At 35.2% G+C, this 17,978-nt stretch overlaps 5 protein-coding genes and 1 long non-coding RNA gene across 11 annotated transcripts; 3 read left to right on the top strand and 3 right to left on the bottom strand.

The window, feature by feature from the left end:
• Positions 1-1,867, top strand: LOC105685241 (peptidyl-prolyl cis-trans isomerase FKBP2). Its single transcript, XM_012399184.3, has 3 exons — positions 1-335; positions 425-537; positions 701-1,867. Exons 1-3 carry the CDS (start codon positions 177-179, stop codon positions 879-881), a joined length of 453 nt encoding a protein of 150 aa, XP_012254607.2. The 5' UTR covers positions 1-176; the 3' UTR covers positions 882-1,867.
• LOC105685239 (exonuclease 1) lies at positions 1,370-5,445 on the bottom strand. Of its 5 annotated transcripts, none has more exons than XM_012399182.2 (9): positions 5,000-5,443; positions 4,345-4,464; positions 3,871-4,132; positions 3,582-3,797; positions 3,041-3,337; positions 2,769-2,970; positions 1,869-2,641; positions 1,691-1,797; positions 1,370-1,508 (listed from the first exon to the last, which is right to left on the bottom strand). In XM_012399182.2, exons 1-9 carry the CDS (start codon positions 5,158-5,160, stop codon positions 1,490-1,492), a joined length of 2,157 nt encoding a protein of 718 aa, XP_012254605.2. In that variant the 5' UTR covers positions 5,161-5,443; the 3' UTR covers positions 1,370-1,489. The 5 variants fall into 5 exon arrangements, with proteins under 5 accessions (XP_012254605.2, XP_048511231.1, XP_048511259.1 ...); XM_048655274.1 differs by having other exon boundaries at positions 1,863-2,641; positions 5,000-5,440; XM_048655302.1 differs by having other exon boundaries at positions 1,863-2,641; positions 4,345-4,912; positions 5,000-5,141.
• Positions 5,446-5,746: 301 nt separating this feature from the next.
• On the top strand, positions 5,747-8,828 carry LOC105685238 (protein MEMO1). The gene is made up of 8 exons (XM_012399180.3): positions 5,747-5,902; positions 6,350-6,431; positions 6,512-6,580; positions 6,768-6,880; positions 6,970-7,081; positions 7,195-7,414; positions 7,560-7,664; positions 7,784-8,828. The coding sequence occupies exons 1-8, from the start codon at positions 5,851-5,853 to the stop codon at positions 7,919-7,921; spliced, it is 891 nt and encodes a 296-aa protein (XP_012254603.1). The 5' UTR covers positions 5,747-5,850; the 3' UTR covers positions 7,922-8,828.
• A 2,636-nt stretch (positions 8,829-11,464) lies between these two features.
• LOC105685237 (polycomb protein Scm) lies at positions 11,465-16,381 on the bottom strand. Of its 2 annotated transcripts, none has more exons than XM_020851900.2 (9): positions 15,825-16,381; positions 15,589-15,732; positions 15,080-15,364; positions 14,681-14,916; positions 14,025-14,592; positions 13,752-13,937; positions 13,073-13,606; positions 12,827-12,981; positions 11,465-12,716 (listed from the first exon to the last, which is right to left on the bottom strand). In XM_020851900.2, exons 2-9 carry the CDS (start codon positions 15,614-15,616, stop codon positions 12,582-12,584), a joined length of 2,127 nt encoding a protein of 708 aa, XP_020707559.2. In that variant the 5' UTR covers positions 15,617-15,732; positions 15,825-16,381; the 3' UTR covers positions 11,465-12,581. The 2 variants fall into 2 exon arrangements, with proteins under 2 accessions (XP_020707559.2, XP_012254602.2); XM_012399179.3 differs by having other exon boundaries at positions 13,752-13,940; positions 15,825-16,027.
• Positions 16,055-16,685, top strand: LOC125501046. Its single transcript, XR_007278542.1, has 2 exons — positions 16,055-16,193; positions 16,376-16,685. It is a non-coding gene; the product is annotated as an uncharacterized LOC125501046 (long non-coding RNA).
• Positions 16,530-17,868, bottom strand: LOC105685250 (iron-sulfur cluster assembly scaffold protein IscU). The gene is made up of 4 exons (XM_012399199.3): positions 17,679-17,868; positions 17,346-17,570; positions 17,176-17,254; positions 16,530-17,021 (listed from the first exon to the last, which is right to left on the bottom strand). Exons 1-4 carry the CDS (start codon positions 17,766-17,768, stop codon positions 16,927-16,929), a joined length of 489 nt encoding a protein of 162 aa, XP_012254622.2. The 5' UTR covers positions 17,769-17,868; the 3' UTR covers positions 16,530-16,926.
• Between the last annotated feature and the right edge of the window lie 110 nt (positions 17,869-17,978).

Genomic DNA, 17,978 nt, shown 5'->3' with positions numbered 1-17,978 from the left:
ACGGGATGCCAATTTAACCAGCAAATTCAGTCCCTGACAGAATTCGAAATATTTATCAACATAACTTGAACGTTTTGAATTAGAAGTTTCGATTAGTTTGAATATGGCTCAGTGATAATATGAAGATCGATATGAACGTAACAAAATAAATTAGCTAAAGAAACTAGAAGTGAACAATGAAGAACTTGTTATTATTAGGGTCCATTTGTTTATCACTGTCACTTGTTGCTGCCAATGAGACTCAAAAGAGAAAATTACAAATTGGAATTAAAAAGCGTGTAGAAAAATGTAACGTTCGATCAAAAAAAGGCGACACGTTGTATGTACATTATGTGGTATGTCATTGCAAAAAATTTTGTTTACTTAATTAGACTATGTCTTTGACTTTTTGCATTAATTTATGAATGTCATCATTTTTGATTAGGGCACTTTGGAAGATGGTACGGAGATTGATAGCAGTTCCATTCATGGCGAGCCCTTGCCGGTGACCTTAGGCTACCGCCAAGTTATCAAAGGCTGGGAGCAAGGTCTTATGGGGTTGTTATAACCTTATTTTCAAGCCCAATATGCAGAAGACTTGTAGATTAGATTTTTGCATTAATCAGAAATCTGGGTGTTCCTTATACTTATGTGTCCCCACTTGCATGAAGAGTATTACCTGTACATCAAACAGCTCTTGACAGATACTTGTTTTTTTTAGAATGTGTGAAGGGGAAAAAAGAAAATTGGTAATACCATCAGATCTAGCATATGGATCACCTGGGGCATTACCAAAGGTACCTCCTGATGCTACTGTCATATTCATGGTGGAATTAGTGAAACTTGTACCAAAGGAAGAACTAGCAGAAGTTGATGATGTTGTAATAAGAGAAGAACTCTAAATGTTAATGTGTTTATATCCTGACATTTTTTTAACATTGTCAACTCCATTAAAGCACTGCATGGTCAATGTTTCATATAATTGGACAATCTCCACTAGAAAGATTTAGTGAACATGGAAGTACGAATAGGAAGTAATTCAATCTGATCGTGGGTTATAAAAAATGAATTTATAAGTCAAAATATGGTTATTACACTGACAAAAAACTAATTTAACTCATATAGGCGATTATGTGGAAATAATAAATTCTCGGACAATGTTGGTTTTAAAAATATGGTGTGAATATATTCAATCTTTCATCGATGTATTGGAGTACATAAATCAGGACAGGGGAAGGGAATTCATTCTAACCCGATATACCATGTTGGAACCGGATTTTATACACCATCAACAACGGAATTTTGAAGTCAATCGGCTGTTGATGTTTATCACAGAAAGAAAAGAACGAGAAAAGTATTTTGTGCATTATAACAAGCAACACTGAAGAAATTACTGTGAAATAAGAAAATATTATCAATGTGAATCATTGCTTTGACTTTCATAAAAACATATACATGAACCTGTCATCCATATTTTGGCACATACTATGCACTTTCGTTATTTACAGCTTCAGTGCTGAAGCCCAGTTCTGAAAAACGAGGTTCTAATGTATATTTTATATTTATACCAGCGTTAGTTGAATGTAAAATTTTAAATTTAAATTCTGTACATGCAAATGAATCTGATGAGTGGATAATTTGGATTTATGAGCCAGTTGAAAATCAAATATGTTCTTCATTAATTATACTACTGAACTGAAGCAGAACTTACTTTTTTTGAAAACCAAACGCGCTAAGCAGACATTGCTGTCCTTGTATTTGGGATTTTTTCTTTACTGGTTGAAACTTCTTATTTACACGTGCTCGAGATACGTCATTCTGAAATTATGAAAGATTTGTAAAGCAGCAAAATTCATCGTTGAACCTATAAAAACTTGAATTACCTTTACCAATTTGGCTGCTCCCTGCATCCCTCGAAATGTCCTTCCATTATTTGGGCTCTCTACAGGATTCATTGCAACGAACGTGGCACAGTCCGTAGTTTTGGTATTTGACCATTGAGACAAATTAGGTCTTGTGGAATCAGGCTGTAAGTTGTGTAAGCTATCTACATGGTTTAAAATTCTAGTGTCAACTACTGCTACGTAATCCTCTTTTCTACAAATTTCGTCACAGTTCGATGTATCTATCGCTGGAATCGAACTGTTGTCAACTTTAGATAAGGCACTGGAAGCATCAGCCAGCTGTTTCTCACATATAGAATCAGATATGCATGTAGATTCATTTATGACTGCAACTACCTCGCTACCATTGGAATTATCGGTTTCATGAGCATAATTTAGTACTTCAGCAGCAGGATTTTCCAATTTATCAGAATCCAAAGAATCCTGTTTAAGCTGAGGATCAGTCGTGGTTGCAAAGAATTTACTTTGTGTTATAACGTTACTCTCTATCACAGTTGGCTGAAACCTTGTCAAATTGCGGAATTTTGAGCGTTGTTTTCCCTTATCGAGCACACTCGGTGAAACTTGATTAGAATGAGTCTTCTTCACAAATGGATTTGCTCTCCTCACTAAAATGGGCGATTTTTCCATCTTTTCTGGCGAACACGTATCTAGCTGAAGAGCAGATACATCCACATCAGTACAGAACCGCTTATTGTTTTCAACTTCGGTATCCATATAAAATTTCAGCAGACCATCTGGTTCCATAGCTGTGACTTCTGAAATTGAATAGCCAATATTGGTTCAGAATCAAAGAAACAGAGTATTATAGATTTTATATCGTCTGTGATCTGCAACAATAATTTATTTGAAAACCTCAACAAGACAAAATGTAAGTCTTTGTACCTTCATAATTGCGTTTGGGTGAGAATAACTTTTGAATGATACCAGTTGTTTTGAGCATATTCACTTTTCCATGAGTGTTGGGCCATAATGTGGTCGTTTCATTTGTTTCAGGTGTCGTTCTCTTAATTTTGAAGTCCGCAGACCAGATACTCTTGTGTTTGACGATTGGTTTTGTTTCCCAAGAATTGGTCCTTTGTATAACCTGTAGTAATAGGGGGTTAAATAATTTAACAAAAAAAGAAATCTGATCGATCGTTAATGGTCCAATTTACCTTTCCAGATTTATAAGTGTCAGGATCATAATCGTGAAGCTTTTTCAATGTCATAGGATCATAATTTCCAATTGCTAATTGCCATGCCAAATCCTCAGGCATCTCTTTGCCTGCGAAATGCAATTGTTCCAGGGTAACATCTGGAGTTGGTGGTGTAAGACGTACTTGTTTTCTTTTGAATGGACAAAATACGAGCTGGTGTTTAAAAGTGATATCTGCCCGCACAAATGCATCCCTATACTCTTTAGATACATCCAAAGACTTCATATTCAAGTATGATGATAGTCGGTTGAGAGCCTATGGATATTAATAATAAAATGAAAGTAATAGCAGGAAAAAGAGGAAATCTCATTAATAAAAGGAGAATCGTAGAGGTTTCATAAATTCGACTAATATTTTGTCAATGTATAATTTAAGCTGAAAAATTCAAAGATGATGAATCGAGAAGAGGATCGTGGAAACGTAAATTCAGAGATACTGAGGTATATTTCTCCATTGTAGCTGGTATTTATGTACCAAGTTTTGACCAATTTGAGCGTACCTTGTGTATGTCTGTTTCGGTAGTCATTTTGATGAATTTACATGCTTTGCTTAAGCCTATGCCTGGTAAAGAAGGTAAATAATCACATCCTGACAGGATACACATGTGACGAAATTTGTTCATATCAAAATGCTCAGAACGCACACCCATGTCCAGATAGAAACGTTCTTGTTCTACGAGGACCCCATTACCTACAAGATCCATTTTGAAGAAAATCTGGAAAAAAATTATCCTCATTAATTATACATAAAAATAACTTCAGCAATAACTAGAATAAATCACAGACTACCTTTTTGCATCCAAATAATGTGAGGTCACTATCTTCTGTAATCACAACATCTGCTATTCCAGAAATGTTCAAATACGCAAGCTGGGAATCAGCCTCATATGGTGCTACAATACAATCCACATTGAGTTCATGGCAGGCTTTTATTAAGTTCAATGCCATTTCATGTGATACATCAATGGATCTCCTCAGTAGACTTCTTCCCTCTGCCGTTTGACCGGACCGTATCAATTGAGCAGCTCTTCTACGGTTTGTGTCTCGCAGTCTATCAAAGTTTTTAATTTGAACAGAACGTTTTGCGCAACTAGTGATAGGCTATCGTCATTTCTAATATTTGTTTAGCTTTAATTGATACATCCATTTTTTTGAATATTAAAGGTATAGTTCTAGATTTTTATACACAGTCTACCATCCTTATGTTGGAAAATTATTAAATGACTATTTGCTACAAAATTTTGTCAGTAAATTAATACTCACTCTCGTCTTTTGGATTCTGTATCTTTTTTAGCAGGCAAATGACATCCATCGAATACAAGAATTGGTTTGATGTTATTTGCTAGTAGCATATTAACAAACTTCAAACAGTAAGTCACATATCTATGAACAATTTAAGGAGCATAATTAATTTAGATTTTAAGAAAGTGTAATTGATTTCCCTACACCTCAATTTTACTTATTGATATGATTTATCCATTCAAGCAAGGACGCATCATATGAAAATTGAATTATTGAGATGAAAATTGAAAAGTTACAAAACAATAAATGACTATAATATTTTGAGGTCTATTATAAATTTATTTGAATCTTCAGAATCCTCAAAGTCCATCCTGTATGTTGGAAGTCTCCAAATTAAACTGAAGTTGACGGTGCTTTACTAACGCAGTTTGACTTGCAAAGAGAATTCAGAAAATTCAGTCGCTATGTTCAACTTTATGCAGTGTATCTTCATATTGACTCGATGTTGCAAATTTCACAGAGAGGCTTGCTCGTACTTCTGCATGCCGTTGGGTAGAATTCAGACTTGTGTTGTGCAAGGTTCCGAGATCTTGGGAGATATCGACATTAAATGACTCGAATACCTTGATGATTGTAGGCACAAGACCCATGCAAGAAATAAGCATAACAATCTTACGCAGTCGTTGGTTGTTGGTGAGCTAATTTTTCTGCACATGAAAATGCCCCTTTGTGTAACCAACAATAAGAATCGATAGCTACTGTGCCTCCTGCAAATTGACTGATATTTCCTTTCGTTGATGACTTCTCCAAAAAAGGAAGTAGCCCGGTAATACCCATGGTGCGAAAAAAATTAGAGAAGTTCGTCGAATTATGTATAAATAACGGTGAATGTAAAACTTAAAAATCCACACTAATAATTGTCACTTTGTATGTTGGGTATTTCATTTCTAAACGTTATCGGTGTTACAACAGTAGCTTTTATAGAAATAAAATCGAGGACTTGACATTCAACGGTTGAACACCGAACTCTGGATCAAAATGATCAGATGTTTTTGGTATTACCGTTCACTGATTTTTGGCGCGTAAACATGCGATGTGCCCATGCGATTATCGATTGTGATTGGAAATTTCAGAGAGGCCCCTAGAATTTCCCCCAGAAGGTGTTTCGAATATATATTTATTATTTCAAAGAAATATATTTGAATTATGTGAAACGTACTACAAACATAATTTTGATACATAGGCCGACAAATTGTTTTCGAATTGTGAATTGTATATCTCCTTTACATACAAAAATGTAGATTTTATTGATCGTTGCATAAGCCTTTAATCGTTTGAATGCTTCTTCCCGCTTAAACTTGTAAGCAGTGAAATCTGTTTAAGGTGCCTGTCTGAAAATTTTTTAGCTGAAACAAAGTCAACGTCAGAGGGGTCGAATCACTGATAAATAGAAAATTACAACTGTGACAGCGGTCGCACCATAATAAGAGTACAACTGTACATTTTCGGTGGTAAAATTAATCCGAAATGGCTGTGGTGAGAAGGGCATCGCATGCTGGTAGCTGGTATACGGATTCGGGTGAGAATGCTACGTATCTTACTTATAATTCATCTCCTTGGATAATTGATAACAGTCAAATCATTATTTGGTATATCATGTTCTTTTCGCCCTGTTTATAACCTTTGTTTAAGGTCATCGACCCTTTGAAACATTACACATGCTCCACAGCTCATACTTGGAGTTCTTATTTTTTTTATTCCATTCGATGATGCCCATATAATTTTTCTTTGTTATAGTTGAGGTCATGGTCTTGTTAAGTTTTGCGTATCTTGAGAAAGTTTATAGTTTCTTTGATATGTTGTTATCATTTGTTATCATTAATAACACAACAAGCATAATTTCACTGAAGAATCGAAGCTTTGTATGCATACTAGCAAAATTACTATGTGGTAATGAATATCGAAATTGTTAGCAGGATAAAACTGCTTTATTTTTGAAGCACGAATATTTTTTTTACATCCTCAGGTAGTGAACTGAATAAGCAGTTGGGTATCTGGTTAAATGCAGCAGATTTAACACATGGACCAGCAAGAGCCATTATAGCCCCGTTAGTAATATAAAAAAAATTATTTCAACAGTTCCATAAGTATTGCCCTTAACCTTTAGGATTTGACTAAAATTTTACAGCCATGCAGGCTACACCTATTGCGGAGCATGTGCTGGATTCGCTTATCGCCAAGTCAGTCCAGTTGTTGTGTGAGTATATATACTCATCAGCTATCATTGGTTTGAAAAAACAACCTTCTTCAACACAACCTCTACGTTTTTTGACAGTAGAATTCGACGCTATCTTTGAGTTCCTTCATCCATGAAATATCTGAGATTCTAAAACAATATAAATTCTTGGTTGCATAATCGGATAATCAATAGTATTATTCCACAGTCGCAGGATATTCATTTTAGGACCTTCTCATCATGTGCGTTTGGCAGGATGTGCGCTGTCTTCAGCATCTGTTTACCGAACACCATTGTATGATCTACACATAGATCAACAAGGTTGGTATGATACTCTCATGTTAATCCCCAAGCTTATATCAAGTATATAAGGCAATTTATTGTCAATTTTAACTATTTCTGTTCAACAGTTTACAGGGAACTAGAGGAAACAAATCAGTTTGAATGGATGGATATGAATACTGATGAGGATGAGCATAGCATTGAGATGCATCTACCGTATATTGCCAAGATTATGGAGGAGTAAGTTTTTCCAGTAGCCAGTACAAACTTTGGCTCAATTTGTGATAGGAATAGCGCATAACTCGCCTCATAAAATCTAATTTATTTGAAACAAATTTTTCTTCTTAATTTAGCTTTAAGGACTCCTTCACCATAGTTCCAATTCTGGTTGGATCTCTGAGCCCTGATAGAGAGGCTGCTTATGGAAATCTATTAGCTCCGTATTTGGCAGATCCTCAAAGTTTATTTGTTATTTCTTCTGATTTCTGCCATTGGGGTCAGCGCTTCCGTTATACCTATTATGATCGATCGTGTGGCCCGATACATAGATCTATTCAAAATTTAGACAAAATGGTATGTATCTACATCCATATGAAAATAAAAAAAAACTTCTAATCGTTAGTAAGTTCACGTAAAAGTTCTGAATTTTCGTCCAGTATGTATCAGGAATACAAATAATTTGTTCAATTTACAATTATGACAATTACAACTTCTGCAGGGCATGGACATCATTGAAACTCTCAACCCGCCAGCTTTTACGGAGTATCTTAAAAAGTATGGAAATACTATATGTGGAAGACATCCGATTGGCGTTCTTCTGCAGGTAAATTGGCACCATATTATATATACATTTAGATCTACATCATAAGTGTACCTAGAAAAAATACAATTCTTCAGCGTAATTTATACTATAATTTGGATCACTGTATTGAACTGTTTCAGGCTATTAGCAGTTTGAGGAGTAACACTAATGGACAAAAGATGAATTTGAAGTTCCTGAAATATGCTCAGAGCAGTCAATGTAACAATATGAGTGATAGTTCTGTTAGTTATGCCAGTGCCGCCTTGGTGCTCGAATGATATAGCACCTTATATTAAATTGCAGTACAACGCACATACATTAAATTTTTTAAGTATCTGCCTCCTACTGGCAGTATCTACGGTAATATTACAGTGAAGATATTTTATGAAAAAATCAGATTTCAATGTTGTAAATTACGTAGAATATAATTGACTGAAAAGTGGAAAATATTTGCAATTTTTTAAGCCAGGAATAACGAAAATCTCATGGAATATATATTTTTCAAATAAGTTTGGAATAATTTAGTTTCCAAATAAAACGTAGAACTTATAAAAGAAGAATAAGTATATAAAGCAAATTCCGCGAAAACGTTAATTCAACTTTGAAGTTTTTTTTTTTTTTTTTTTTTTTTTTAAATTTACAATTAAAGAAACATGGTCATAGTTCACTTACTCCATTAAACAATACATTGTTTAATCCTCGAGTTCATGAATTCATCGTTATTTCTACGTAAGATTTTCTATTCTGAATGGTAATATTTCCATTCTGTAACATTATTATAGAAATCGAAGTTCTTCACGAGTCGTGCAAATTCTAAGTCTGGTCTACTACTTACAGATTTTATTACTTTGAATTTTTTATTCGCTAAGTTTATTTTATCAATTAATACATGCTGACAGTGCTTAACTTTGTTTCTATCACAGCGCCAATGATTCCTAACGTTGGTATAGATCACATATGCAATATCTTGACAAATCTCACTGTTGCTACCCAATTCTGACATGAATCACTTGCGGTATGCAAACGCCACGATATTCGTTGCATTTTGTACTAAGTCATCGAAGCAGTTTGCAATTTGTGTTGTTGGTTTTCGTTTTTTACTCTGCGAGATGATGCCAATAAAATTAATTGTAAACCAGTCTTCTATCAAGATTTTTGAAAAAATAAACTCTTAAAGCTAGTAAATGCGTGTCTTAATTAATGACAAGAACAAGTACCCCAGTTGTAATTGTGAATTAATTAATATATATTCCACAATTTTACTCAAGTTCCGAATTCGGGTTGACCAGTCCTAGTTGATAGTAAAAGTCAAATCCATAAACAATGCATGCAGAGTAAAATAAAGCATGACTGCTGTTTTTCTCAATTTAGGTTTGTATCAAAGTTCTTATTTAAGTGTTCAGTTAAAATTCAAACCATGGATTCATTTCCAGTAAACATTAACACAGCGTTGCTTAAAGTATGTATTAATATGAATAGATTACACAGTACAGAGGCTTTATAATTAGGTATTTTGCATACAGCTTTAAATCAATATTTCAGAGTATTTAAATCAATTCAAAGATTTTAAATATTGAACTAAAAAGACCTAGCTCTGATGTTTCTAATTCTGAATGTCTAACAAAATTCTTAATCAATTTTAATAGAAAACACTTACAGTATACATATCAGACTAACTTTGAAACAACTATGTTGTTTGCCAAGAAACGGTGACACAAATTAAAACTTGCGTATGAATTTTGCTTTAAGTTAACATTTGCACGGTTTTTCAAATTCCAATACAATGACATTCATCTCGTTGTAATTGATTAATGAAAAAAACTGACTGAATTGCACAATTATATTATCGATGTAACATTCGGTGAATAATTATTAAGCAAATTATCAAAAATATCGAAAAAAATAAAAATTACCTCTTCTTGCTCCCAAATGAGTTGAATGATGAGAGAGAAAATATTTAGGTATATGTATATGTTATTATGAAACACCGAAATCTGGAGAATGTCGACTTTCACCGGTGAATATCAACATTCACATAGTCGCTTAGTGTATGTCCGAAATATTTGCTAAATACCCTTATTTCTGACTTACGCCTGTAAATGTTAACATTCACCGTGCAGACCATATCTGTGATTTTCGATACACACCGGAGAGGGTCCGAATGTACGTACAACAATGTAATGAAATATTCGATCTTTCACCGAAGTATTTGGTATTTGTTGACATTCACCACTGAAAGTCGACATTCTTTAATTGCGATCATTCACGGTAACATATACATTAGTCTATATCTGAGAGCGGTACTTCTTACCTTTCTCCTCAAGAAATGTATACAAATAAGATAATATGCTAGTCAATGATCTACAATTATCAGTATAATCGATTGAATGAATAAATCCTGTTCTATTTCCGTCGCCTGTAGTATCACAATATATCAGTTGGACGACAAGTGAGATCTACTGAAATTCTTGAACATATTTGACTGCGTTATTACGCTCATGTATTTTCTTTTGACATAAATAACATGTGAAGGACTATTTAAATAACACATTCCACGCACTGTTACATTTAGTTGAACATCGAAGCTATCTTTGAAAAATACTTTCATAAAAATATTATTAGTAAAATTAATATATCTCTGAGTAATTCTATCACAAAATTATGGAAACAGAATATATGAGAAAATTATATTCAAACGATAGCAATGCTGGTGTAAATCTAATTATTTATGTACATATGTATGTGTATTTAATATAATATAACATGGTAATTGGTATCGAGAAACTAGTGCCTGTTACTACGTTCTGTTTTGTCGTACAGACTTTTCTATATGATTATGATTTATCTAAAAACTATCAAATGTAAAAAATATACATGTGGGACTTCCATGTGATGGTGTGTTCAATTTGTATCATTATGATACTCGTTTATATCACTGACGACTGATATTTATAATTAATTCATAAGTTTTCATTACAGAATCACAATTCAGATTAGTCACATAACTGATTTGAACCTCGTACATTATATTTTTCAAATGAACATTGACAATCAATAATCATCAAAAGCACCGAATATGAAATTTCTATGTATACCACAGCACAGTTGTGTGTTTAGTACTGGAAGCTGTGGTGAATATCGAAGATATTGGCAAAGGTTTCATTGGTCAAAGTCGCAAGGTTGCTAACTGGCTTTATGATCAATGTTTCATAAAACACGTGGGCATAGATTGCCAAATTCAATGGTGGTGGGGCATGTTATCAATGTGTTGAATACGTCGCAACCATAGTGCAACATTTTTGGCATTACGCTACTCATCAACTAGAAGAGAAATGTTATCCTGGCGGGCAATATATTCAATTCCGAATGGGAAAGCCCCATGAATTATAACAGCAGTGGATAATGTTTCCAATGCGTTCTCAATTACATCTGTTTTTGCAATTACATTGCCTCAATATGTCTTGCATTTAAATCACGTGTAAGTCAATCTAGAGTCTAACACATATAAACTGTATTCATTGACACTCACCATGCCAATGCAGATGTAACTAATTCTCACAGTAGTTACTGAAAAAAAATAGTTTTAAAGGATCTTGAGGTTTGATTAAAAATTTCTTTCTGAATATCCTCTTGAAATCCATTTTGTCGATGTAGTTGAAAGAATGCACAGGGACATTCGTTAGGTGCAGTAAATGGTTCGCTCAAACGAATGTTCTTTAGAGATTTTTTGGACTTCACATACTACAATACTGTAAAAATTCAGAGGGTAAACATTCTTCAGTGTAATATCACTACGTAGTAAATCAATATGGTGCGATCACTATTTGCGATATCAGTTTCGTCTATTCACATTTTTACAGCATGTTTTTACATTTTGATTAGGATATTTTAACAAAGTGCTCAATGCACAACATCTTTAGTTCTTTAACCACGTTCAATCAAATCAAAAGATATAGTGCGATACATTCAAGTCAATATCAACCCTAAGCTTACCATATCTAGTAAGAGAACTATACTAATATTAAACCACATATTTCTTAAATTTGAACTATTAAAAGTTACACTCTACTTACGCTTTCATAACTGATACATAAAAGAAGTATATATTTTCTTCAATACCTGCTGAGCCAAAATTTGACATTATGCTTGTAAAAATGAACTCAATTCGGTTTTTTTGTGCAACTGAACTAAGTTCTTGGCATATTTTAATTGTATGTAGAATACATACGTCATGATATTTCTTCGTAGGGTTCACCACCAATGAATAATCACACTTGTGATTACAGTCTAACTGTATCTTCATTGTTACAAAGGAAAGGATGGAGATTATGAGATTTCGTTAGAACAACCCTGCGTCTAATTTTTATCCTTATAATAATAAATGCAGTGTTTTCAGCTTATGTACACATATAGTGCAAAGTAGAAAGTTAAGAAATTTGTGATCCTAATTATTCTTACTACTGTTCATCAACTTATATGAGCGTATAAACGAATGATTCTATGTCACATTCTTATAACTTTCGAGATGGACATCTGTGCATCTTGATACCAGACTTTGGACTGTATTTTTTACTGACCAATTATGATATTATTTTTACATATAAAAAAAATGTATCTAATAAACGATAAATTTAACTGTACATACAATACGTTATGTTTGAATTTATCTAATTTGGTATTTTCTCCAGGAAAATTTTGATATTTCTGAAATGCGATGTTGAACTCATCCAGACTAATACTTATTTCAGAAGTAAATAAAACAGTCACATCTACAATGTGTTAAATAACTTTCAAGAGAATTTTTCTTTTTGTTCCATAAGATCTATGCATTGTTTTTATGAATAGAATGTTGAAATAGGTAGTAAATGAAGAGTTGATTATTAGACTCAAATGTAAAATGTTATTTCAACCTTATTTGTCTGTACGTGTTTGATCAGGTCACAGCATCAGATGTCTTCGACCTTTTATGCGATTTACAAGATTACAAATTTTCAAAGCTGGGCCCAACTTCAAACCCATGTATTTCATCATCATGTCCGAATTCAGAAGCAACAGTGCCTTTCCGTCAATTTCCTGTAATGTAAATAGAATTTTAGTTCTCTGATCACAATCTCCTTTTGCTTCATCCATTATCACGACATTTAAATTTCTGTCCACAAATCAATGGTCAACTATCAACTCACGTGCTTTCTGAAGAGATCTGCATGCTGACCCAATGCAGGATCTATAGCAGCTATGTACAGGATCACATCTTCTATGGTCCACTCTGCAGGCTCAGTGGTGGATATCCTACTAGCTGGGCTCTCGGATTGTGTCGTAGATGTAGCTGCTTCTAATTCTAAAATAAAACAAATGACTCGAAATTATTCAATTCTGAAATGCATGGAATTCCAGTCTTAAAAGTTAATATTGTGTTTTTTTTTTTTTACCAAGAACAGGCTTTCTTGGTTGCTTGGCTGTCGTGGGAGATGTTGGTATATTTGTGGCAATGGGGCCAGGACTGGATTGCAGGGGAGACGCAGTAGTTGTAGGATTTTGCTGGCTGTCAGAAGACCACCTCCTTTTTTCAGCAGTACCGTTAGATTCCTCCCTTTTACTTAACGGCGGTTGTTGGATAGGACATTTGGTACACTGTTCTTTTCGCCTGAACAGCATATGTTCGCAGGCGCATAAGTCCTCGAGTTGTCGCCTGATGTAAGTATAGAAATCTTCTTCTTCTAAGAACACTGGTAACCTCACAGAGGTCGGTTTGCTCTCAAGAGTTAGATTAATGCACTCTCCCTCACCTCGTTTTAACAAACTTAGCATTTGTCGCGGACTAATTGCAGCCATTAACAAAGCTTGGAAAATGTCTCTTGTCACACTAAGCATCGGCCCTGAGCCAAACTGCGCTGGCATGGCTTTGACCTTTCGAGGATCAAAATAAGGGCCACACGAACAATTGTGGTTTACACACATCATAACTGTGAAGAAAAAACAACATCTTGCGTTAATGACTGACGTCACCCAAATGAAATAATAATGCGCAATACATTTATTTGTAAAGAGATATTCGTATTCAAAAATTTGTTTATTAAAATATCGAGCTTCATGAATTACTCAACTCACCATTCTCGAATTGACGAGTTTTGGTATTTGAAGTGCTGGTATCTGGCTCTGTAGCTGTTTGAGGGGGCGCGCTTGACCCAGCAGGGCTAACTAAAGCTACTGCGGGTTCACCTCCAGCTCCTGTACCCGATACAGCAACAACTGGCATAACATTACTTGTTCTCGACTTGAATCTATTTTGTCCTGCTGCTGATGACAAATGATAAATTATAACATAACAATCGTAAATAGTCTGTATTTTGTTTTTTTCGCTAAAAAAGTAATCCAGCTTACAATTCTGTCTAGGAGGTTGTAAGGGATGTCCACTTTTGAAACACCAGCCGGCAGGAAATATGTCTCTTGAATCATAACGACACCAATAGTCAAAAGCACCCCTCCAACCATCAAATGTAATGTGAAAAAGATCATCTTTAACAGCTCCAACCGTTGCCGAACATATGAGTTGAGGATTCTTTTTATCAATGGCCTCCAGCTTGTGTCCTACTTGGAAGAGATTGCAGCGTGGTGTTTTTGGGTCTTTTTTAAAAACTTTAGCAGGAGCCATTTCTGCACCATTTAGTGTTTTCAGAAGAAACATCGGCCAACTGGATGCGTTCATGCGAAAACCCAACGGTGGTTGAAGCATTCCACCTGATTTCTCGCAATGACCAATAGGGTTGATTTCATTACTATCTACCAACCGCCAAAAATCATTTTTGTTGTCTGAACCATCTAGACGTAATCTTAATCTTGGACCCAGTACTCCCACTACTGTTGCAATACAAGTTGATGTCAAGTTACGAGGGTCTAGTGCTTCAAGTTTCATTCCCATTTTAAATTCATTTGTCGGTGGAATTTCGTGCTGTAATTACAATCAAATTTTTAATTTGCATCCAAATGTTTTTCTACTCCTCATAATATAGTTATAGAAACAAGCCGCAAAACACTACCTGCTTAAAGCACTCAATGGGTGCGGCAACGCTATTGGTTTCTTTGAGATATAGATCCCAATCAAACGTCTGATACATTTCGTATTGAAAAGGGCCAGCTGAAGTTGAGGGAGGTTGAGATACTATCGGCTGACTGTTTGTGCTGGTATACGATTGTGTCGTTGTAGGGGTGCTGCTTCCACTTGGCAAACCAGATGGTGCCGGAGAAGCTGCAGGTGACGGTTGCTCTCCATTGTCTGATTAAAAAAATTCCAACTTACAAATTGACAAATTGCAAGTAAACTCCTGAAACTGTTTAAGCTCAACTTGCTTGCCATGGGAAAAACTAATCAAGTAATTGGTGGTTGGATTTATTCTACTACATCACGACATAATATAGTGCAATACATTGCGACTTACTTTTTCTAGAATCTGCTTCTTTTTTCTGATGTTTATTAAGACAAAAAGAGGAGCAGAAATCTTTGGCAGGAGTATCCCGCTGTTCCAGCCTAACAGGAGTCCCTCTGATTACATTATCACATTGTACGCAGGCACCTCGGATGTAAGCCTTTCGGCACTCGGACAAGCAGGTTTCTGAGCAGAATTCTTTCTTCCCATGTTGCGTTGGGAGGACATATTTCAGAGGTTGCTTTGTTTCCCCGCACCACGTACAAGAACTCTTTTGCTTTGGCGGTCGACCTGGGCCTAAAATAAACAATAACACATTGAAATACATAAAAAATAAAACAACAAGAAAAACCTGAACGCAGTGTCAATACTAAATTTTGGACATTGGTGTTAAAAAGATATTACAAAAAAGTAAGAAAGGAATTCTTTACTAGAAATGTATCGTTGTGACTGACAAAATAAAAGTAGCAAATGACAGAAGAAAAGAAGGTTATTTTTACTAGCTATGACACTTGGCATACCTCGCATCTTTCCTTGGTTAGAAGACATCCTTTGAAATTTGGCTAACAAGTTGAGCCACAGATGATGGTAACCACCATGAATAAATAATGCAACCTATGAAGGTCGCATTTACCGCATATAATAGTTTTATGTACGGTTGACACCTACAATCAAAATCATTTGCAGTATGAACGATTTCATTTTGGCATGTACTTGTAGCAGCTACACTGAATTCACATCTGTACGATATATTTACCTCAATCCGGTTTGCACAGAATATTTAGCCAGCAATAATGTCTGATCCGCATAAATATCTGTTAAAAATCAGGTTCGGCTTAATAATCCGGCACTTAGCTTTCATTTAAAATAATACACCCACAAACACAGATTTTCTGTCAACTCCGCCATATTGCTTTTATTTCACCGCGCGGTGTCTCCTGGAACTTGCATAGGAACCATCGAAGAAAGCAAGACATCACGCTGACTGTCCGAGTAGTCAGAAGGAGATAAGAAATGCGCAGAAGACGCGGGCTCAAGAGATAGAATTTCTTTTTGCGATCTACCGCGGCACTGTGGCGGTATATAATCGCCACTTGCTGATCGCGCAAATATGGCAACACGTCCGGTATTGATAGAAATAAATACTATCGTCAAATTATTTAATCACACGAATTCGCATAGCTTGTTCCAACATTCTCGATCGGCTCCTCAGTGATCGAACGATATTACCGATAGTTTTTCAAACATCGTTACATGAAATTGTTTAGAAGCAAACTATATTTACAACTATATTACCTTCTCATGCAGATCTGGCAATGTCAGCAATCGCAGTAATTAGCGTGATTTCAACGTCTGGTACAATCGCAGGATCTGGGAGGCCCAAATGAAAAGGAAATAGGTACAATGCTTGTACAAGGTCACTTCTTTGTTAATCTATATGTTTGATTAACCTTGAGATCGGTTACAGTTGAATCTTTTCTAAAATATATTTTTCAGATCAATTATACATACGACCATAACGTAAATTACTACTACACGTTTGCATAGCCAGGTACCTAAATGTATGTATAAAGTACTAAAATATAGTATTTACGGTAATATCAAGAAATTAATTTCGGTTGCTGTACTCAGTCAAATAATTTATTACCTTAACATATTGTGCTCTTCTATTATAGCCGTGATGAGACTCTCAATACGATAGACTCTGTATTTATCACTTGGCGCGTGTGTTTGCCTACAGTAACAGCATTACATATTTACCTATAGCTAATATGCATTGCAAGATGTGATGCAATACACTATTTACAGCAATTGCAATGCCGAAACTGGTTGTTACTACGATTGGCTATACTCGAATATTAGGCTGAAGATTTATTGGAGGTCTTGTTTGTCTCAGATTGTTGCTTGATGCGATAATCGGAAAGGGCTGCTTTTATAGCATCCTCTGCAAGCACTAAAAATAATTTATAGAATGTAACTTACGTATAACCATCGGTGAATTATTCTTTTGCCTTTATACCAAATGTACTAGTTTTATAGCGTATCAAATTTTGAGAACTGGAACTACGAGGTAATCGAAACTGAATATGAATAAATTTTTAACTTACTCGAACAGTGTAGCTTGACAGGTGGGAGGCAAAGCTCTTTAGCGATATCCGTGTTCTTCAACTGCAATGCTTGATCAACCTTTTGAGCAATAAAAAGCCACGAAAATTCTCAAGTTTTACGAAATGCAGTGTTCGGTTTGTATTATTAATTAAAGCAAAGTGCAACTCACAGTTTTCCCCTTCACCCATTCAGTTGCCAGAGAACTTGAAGCAATGGCTGATCCGCAACCAAATGTCTTGAACTTAGCATCTGTAATCTTTCCATTTTCGTCAACTTTAATTTGTAATTTCATGACATCGCCACAGGCTGGAGCTCCAACAAGTCCGGTACCCACATGCTTGTCATTTTTATCCAGGGAACCTACATTTCTTGGATTCTCATAATGGTCTAAAACCTAAAGAAAAAATTGATTACCAATTATTCCGATTTCCGACTACAATGTGAGACATTTAATTTTACATAGTTCAGGTTATAAAAGGTATAGAAAATCTCGAATACCTACATTTGCGTGGTATGACACATTCGGCACACTTCGAGACAGGATGGTTGCCGTTTCGGTGATTTTTCTCGGCAAAACGCGTAGGACAGACATTCTTATTTAAAAATGCACTGACGTTTCAACTTTTGGTGCAGTTTCATGGGAAAACTGCAGTGCGTTGAATGCAGTGCCTGACAATGCGCAATACGTTGTAGTTCATGTAGTTACAGAGTGTTGACGACAGAGGAATCTCGAGTGCTCCTCTCGAATTGCATTGGGACATTGTTTTTGTGCGAGATTTGAATACTCACGTAAAAATAATGG

Source organism: Athalia rosae, chromosome 1 (assembly GCF_917208135.1).
Source record: "Athalia rosae chromosome 1, iyAthRosa1.1, whole genome shotgun sequence".
Classification (NCBI taxonomy): Eukaryota; Metazoa; Arthropoda; class Insecta; order Hymenoptera; family Athaliidae; genus Athalia; species Athalia rosae.
Note: the sequence above shows the minus strand (reverse complement) of the source record. Positions and strands in the feature narration are given on the sequence as shown.

Coding starts and splice junctions, on each gene's coding strand:
- LOC105685250 (XM_012399199.3), bottom strand. CDS start 17,768: ATGTCTGTCCTACGCGTTTTGCCGAGAAAAATCACCGAAACGGCAACC. Junction 17,571..17,678: donor ATGTGTCATACCACGCAAAT/GTAGGTATTCGA, acceptor TTTTTTCTTTAG/GTTTTAGACCATTATGAGAA. Junction 17,255..17,345: donor AATGGGTGAAGGGGAAAACT/GTGAGTTGCACT, acceptor ATTGCTCAAAAG/GTTGATCAAGCATTGCAGTT.
- LOC105685238 (XM_012399180.3), top strand. CDS start 5,851: ATGGCTGTGGTGAGAAGGGCATCGCATGCTGGTAGCTGGTATACGGAT. Junction 5,903..6,349: donor TAGCTGGTATACGGATTCGG/GTGAGAATGCTA, acceptor TTACATCCTCAG/GTAGTGAACTGAATAAGCAG. Junction 6,881..6,969: donor TCTACACATAGATCAACAAG/GTTGGTATGATA, acceptor TCTGTTCAACAG/TTTACAGGGAACTAGAGGAA.
- LOC105685239 (XM_048655274.1), bottom strand. CDS start 5,160: ATGGGTATTACCGGGCTACTTCCTTTTTTGGAGAAGTCATCAACGAAA. Junction 3,338..3,581: donor CCGAAACAGACATACACAAG/GTACGCTCAAAT, acceptor TAATATCCATAG/GCTCTCAACCGACTATCATC. Junction 1,798..1,862: donor GAGCAGCCAAATTGGTAAAG/GTAATTCAAGTT, acceptor TCATAATTTCAG/AATGACGTATCTCGAGCACG.
- LOC105685237 (XM_012399179.3), bottom strand. CDS start 15,616: ATGTCTTCTAACCAAGGAAAGATGCGAG. Junction 14,593..14,680: donor CCATTGAGTGCTTTAAGCAG/GTAGTGTTTTGC, acceptor TTGTAATTACAG/CACGAAATTCCACCGACAAA. Junction 12,717..12,826: donor CAGATCTCTTCAGAAAGCAC/GTGAGTTGATAG, acceptor TTTACATTACAG/GAAATTGACGGAAAGGCACT.
- LOC105685241 (XM_012399184.3), top strand. CDS start 177: ATGAAGAACTTGTTATTATTAGGGTCCATTTGTTTATCACTGTCACTT. Junction 336..424: donor CGTTGTATGTACATTATGTG/GTATGTCATTGC, acceptor ATTTTTGATTAG/GGCACTTTGGAAGATGGTAC. Junction 538..700: donor TGGGAGCAAGGTCTTATGGG/GTTGTTATAACC, acceptor TGTTTTTTTTAG/AATGTGTGAAGGGGAAAAAA.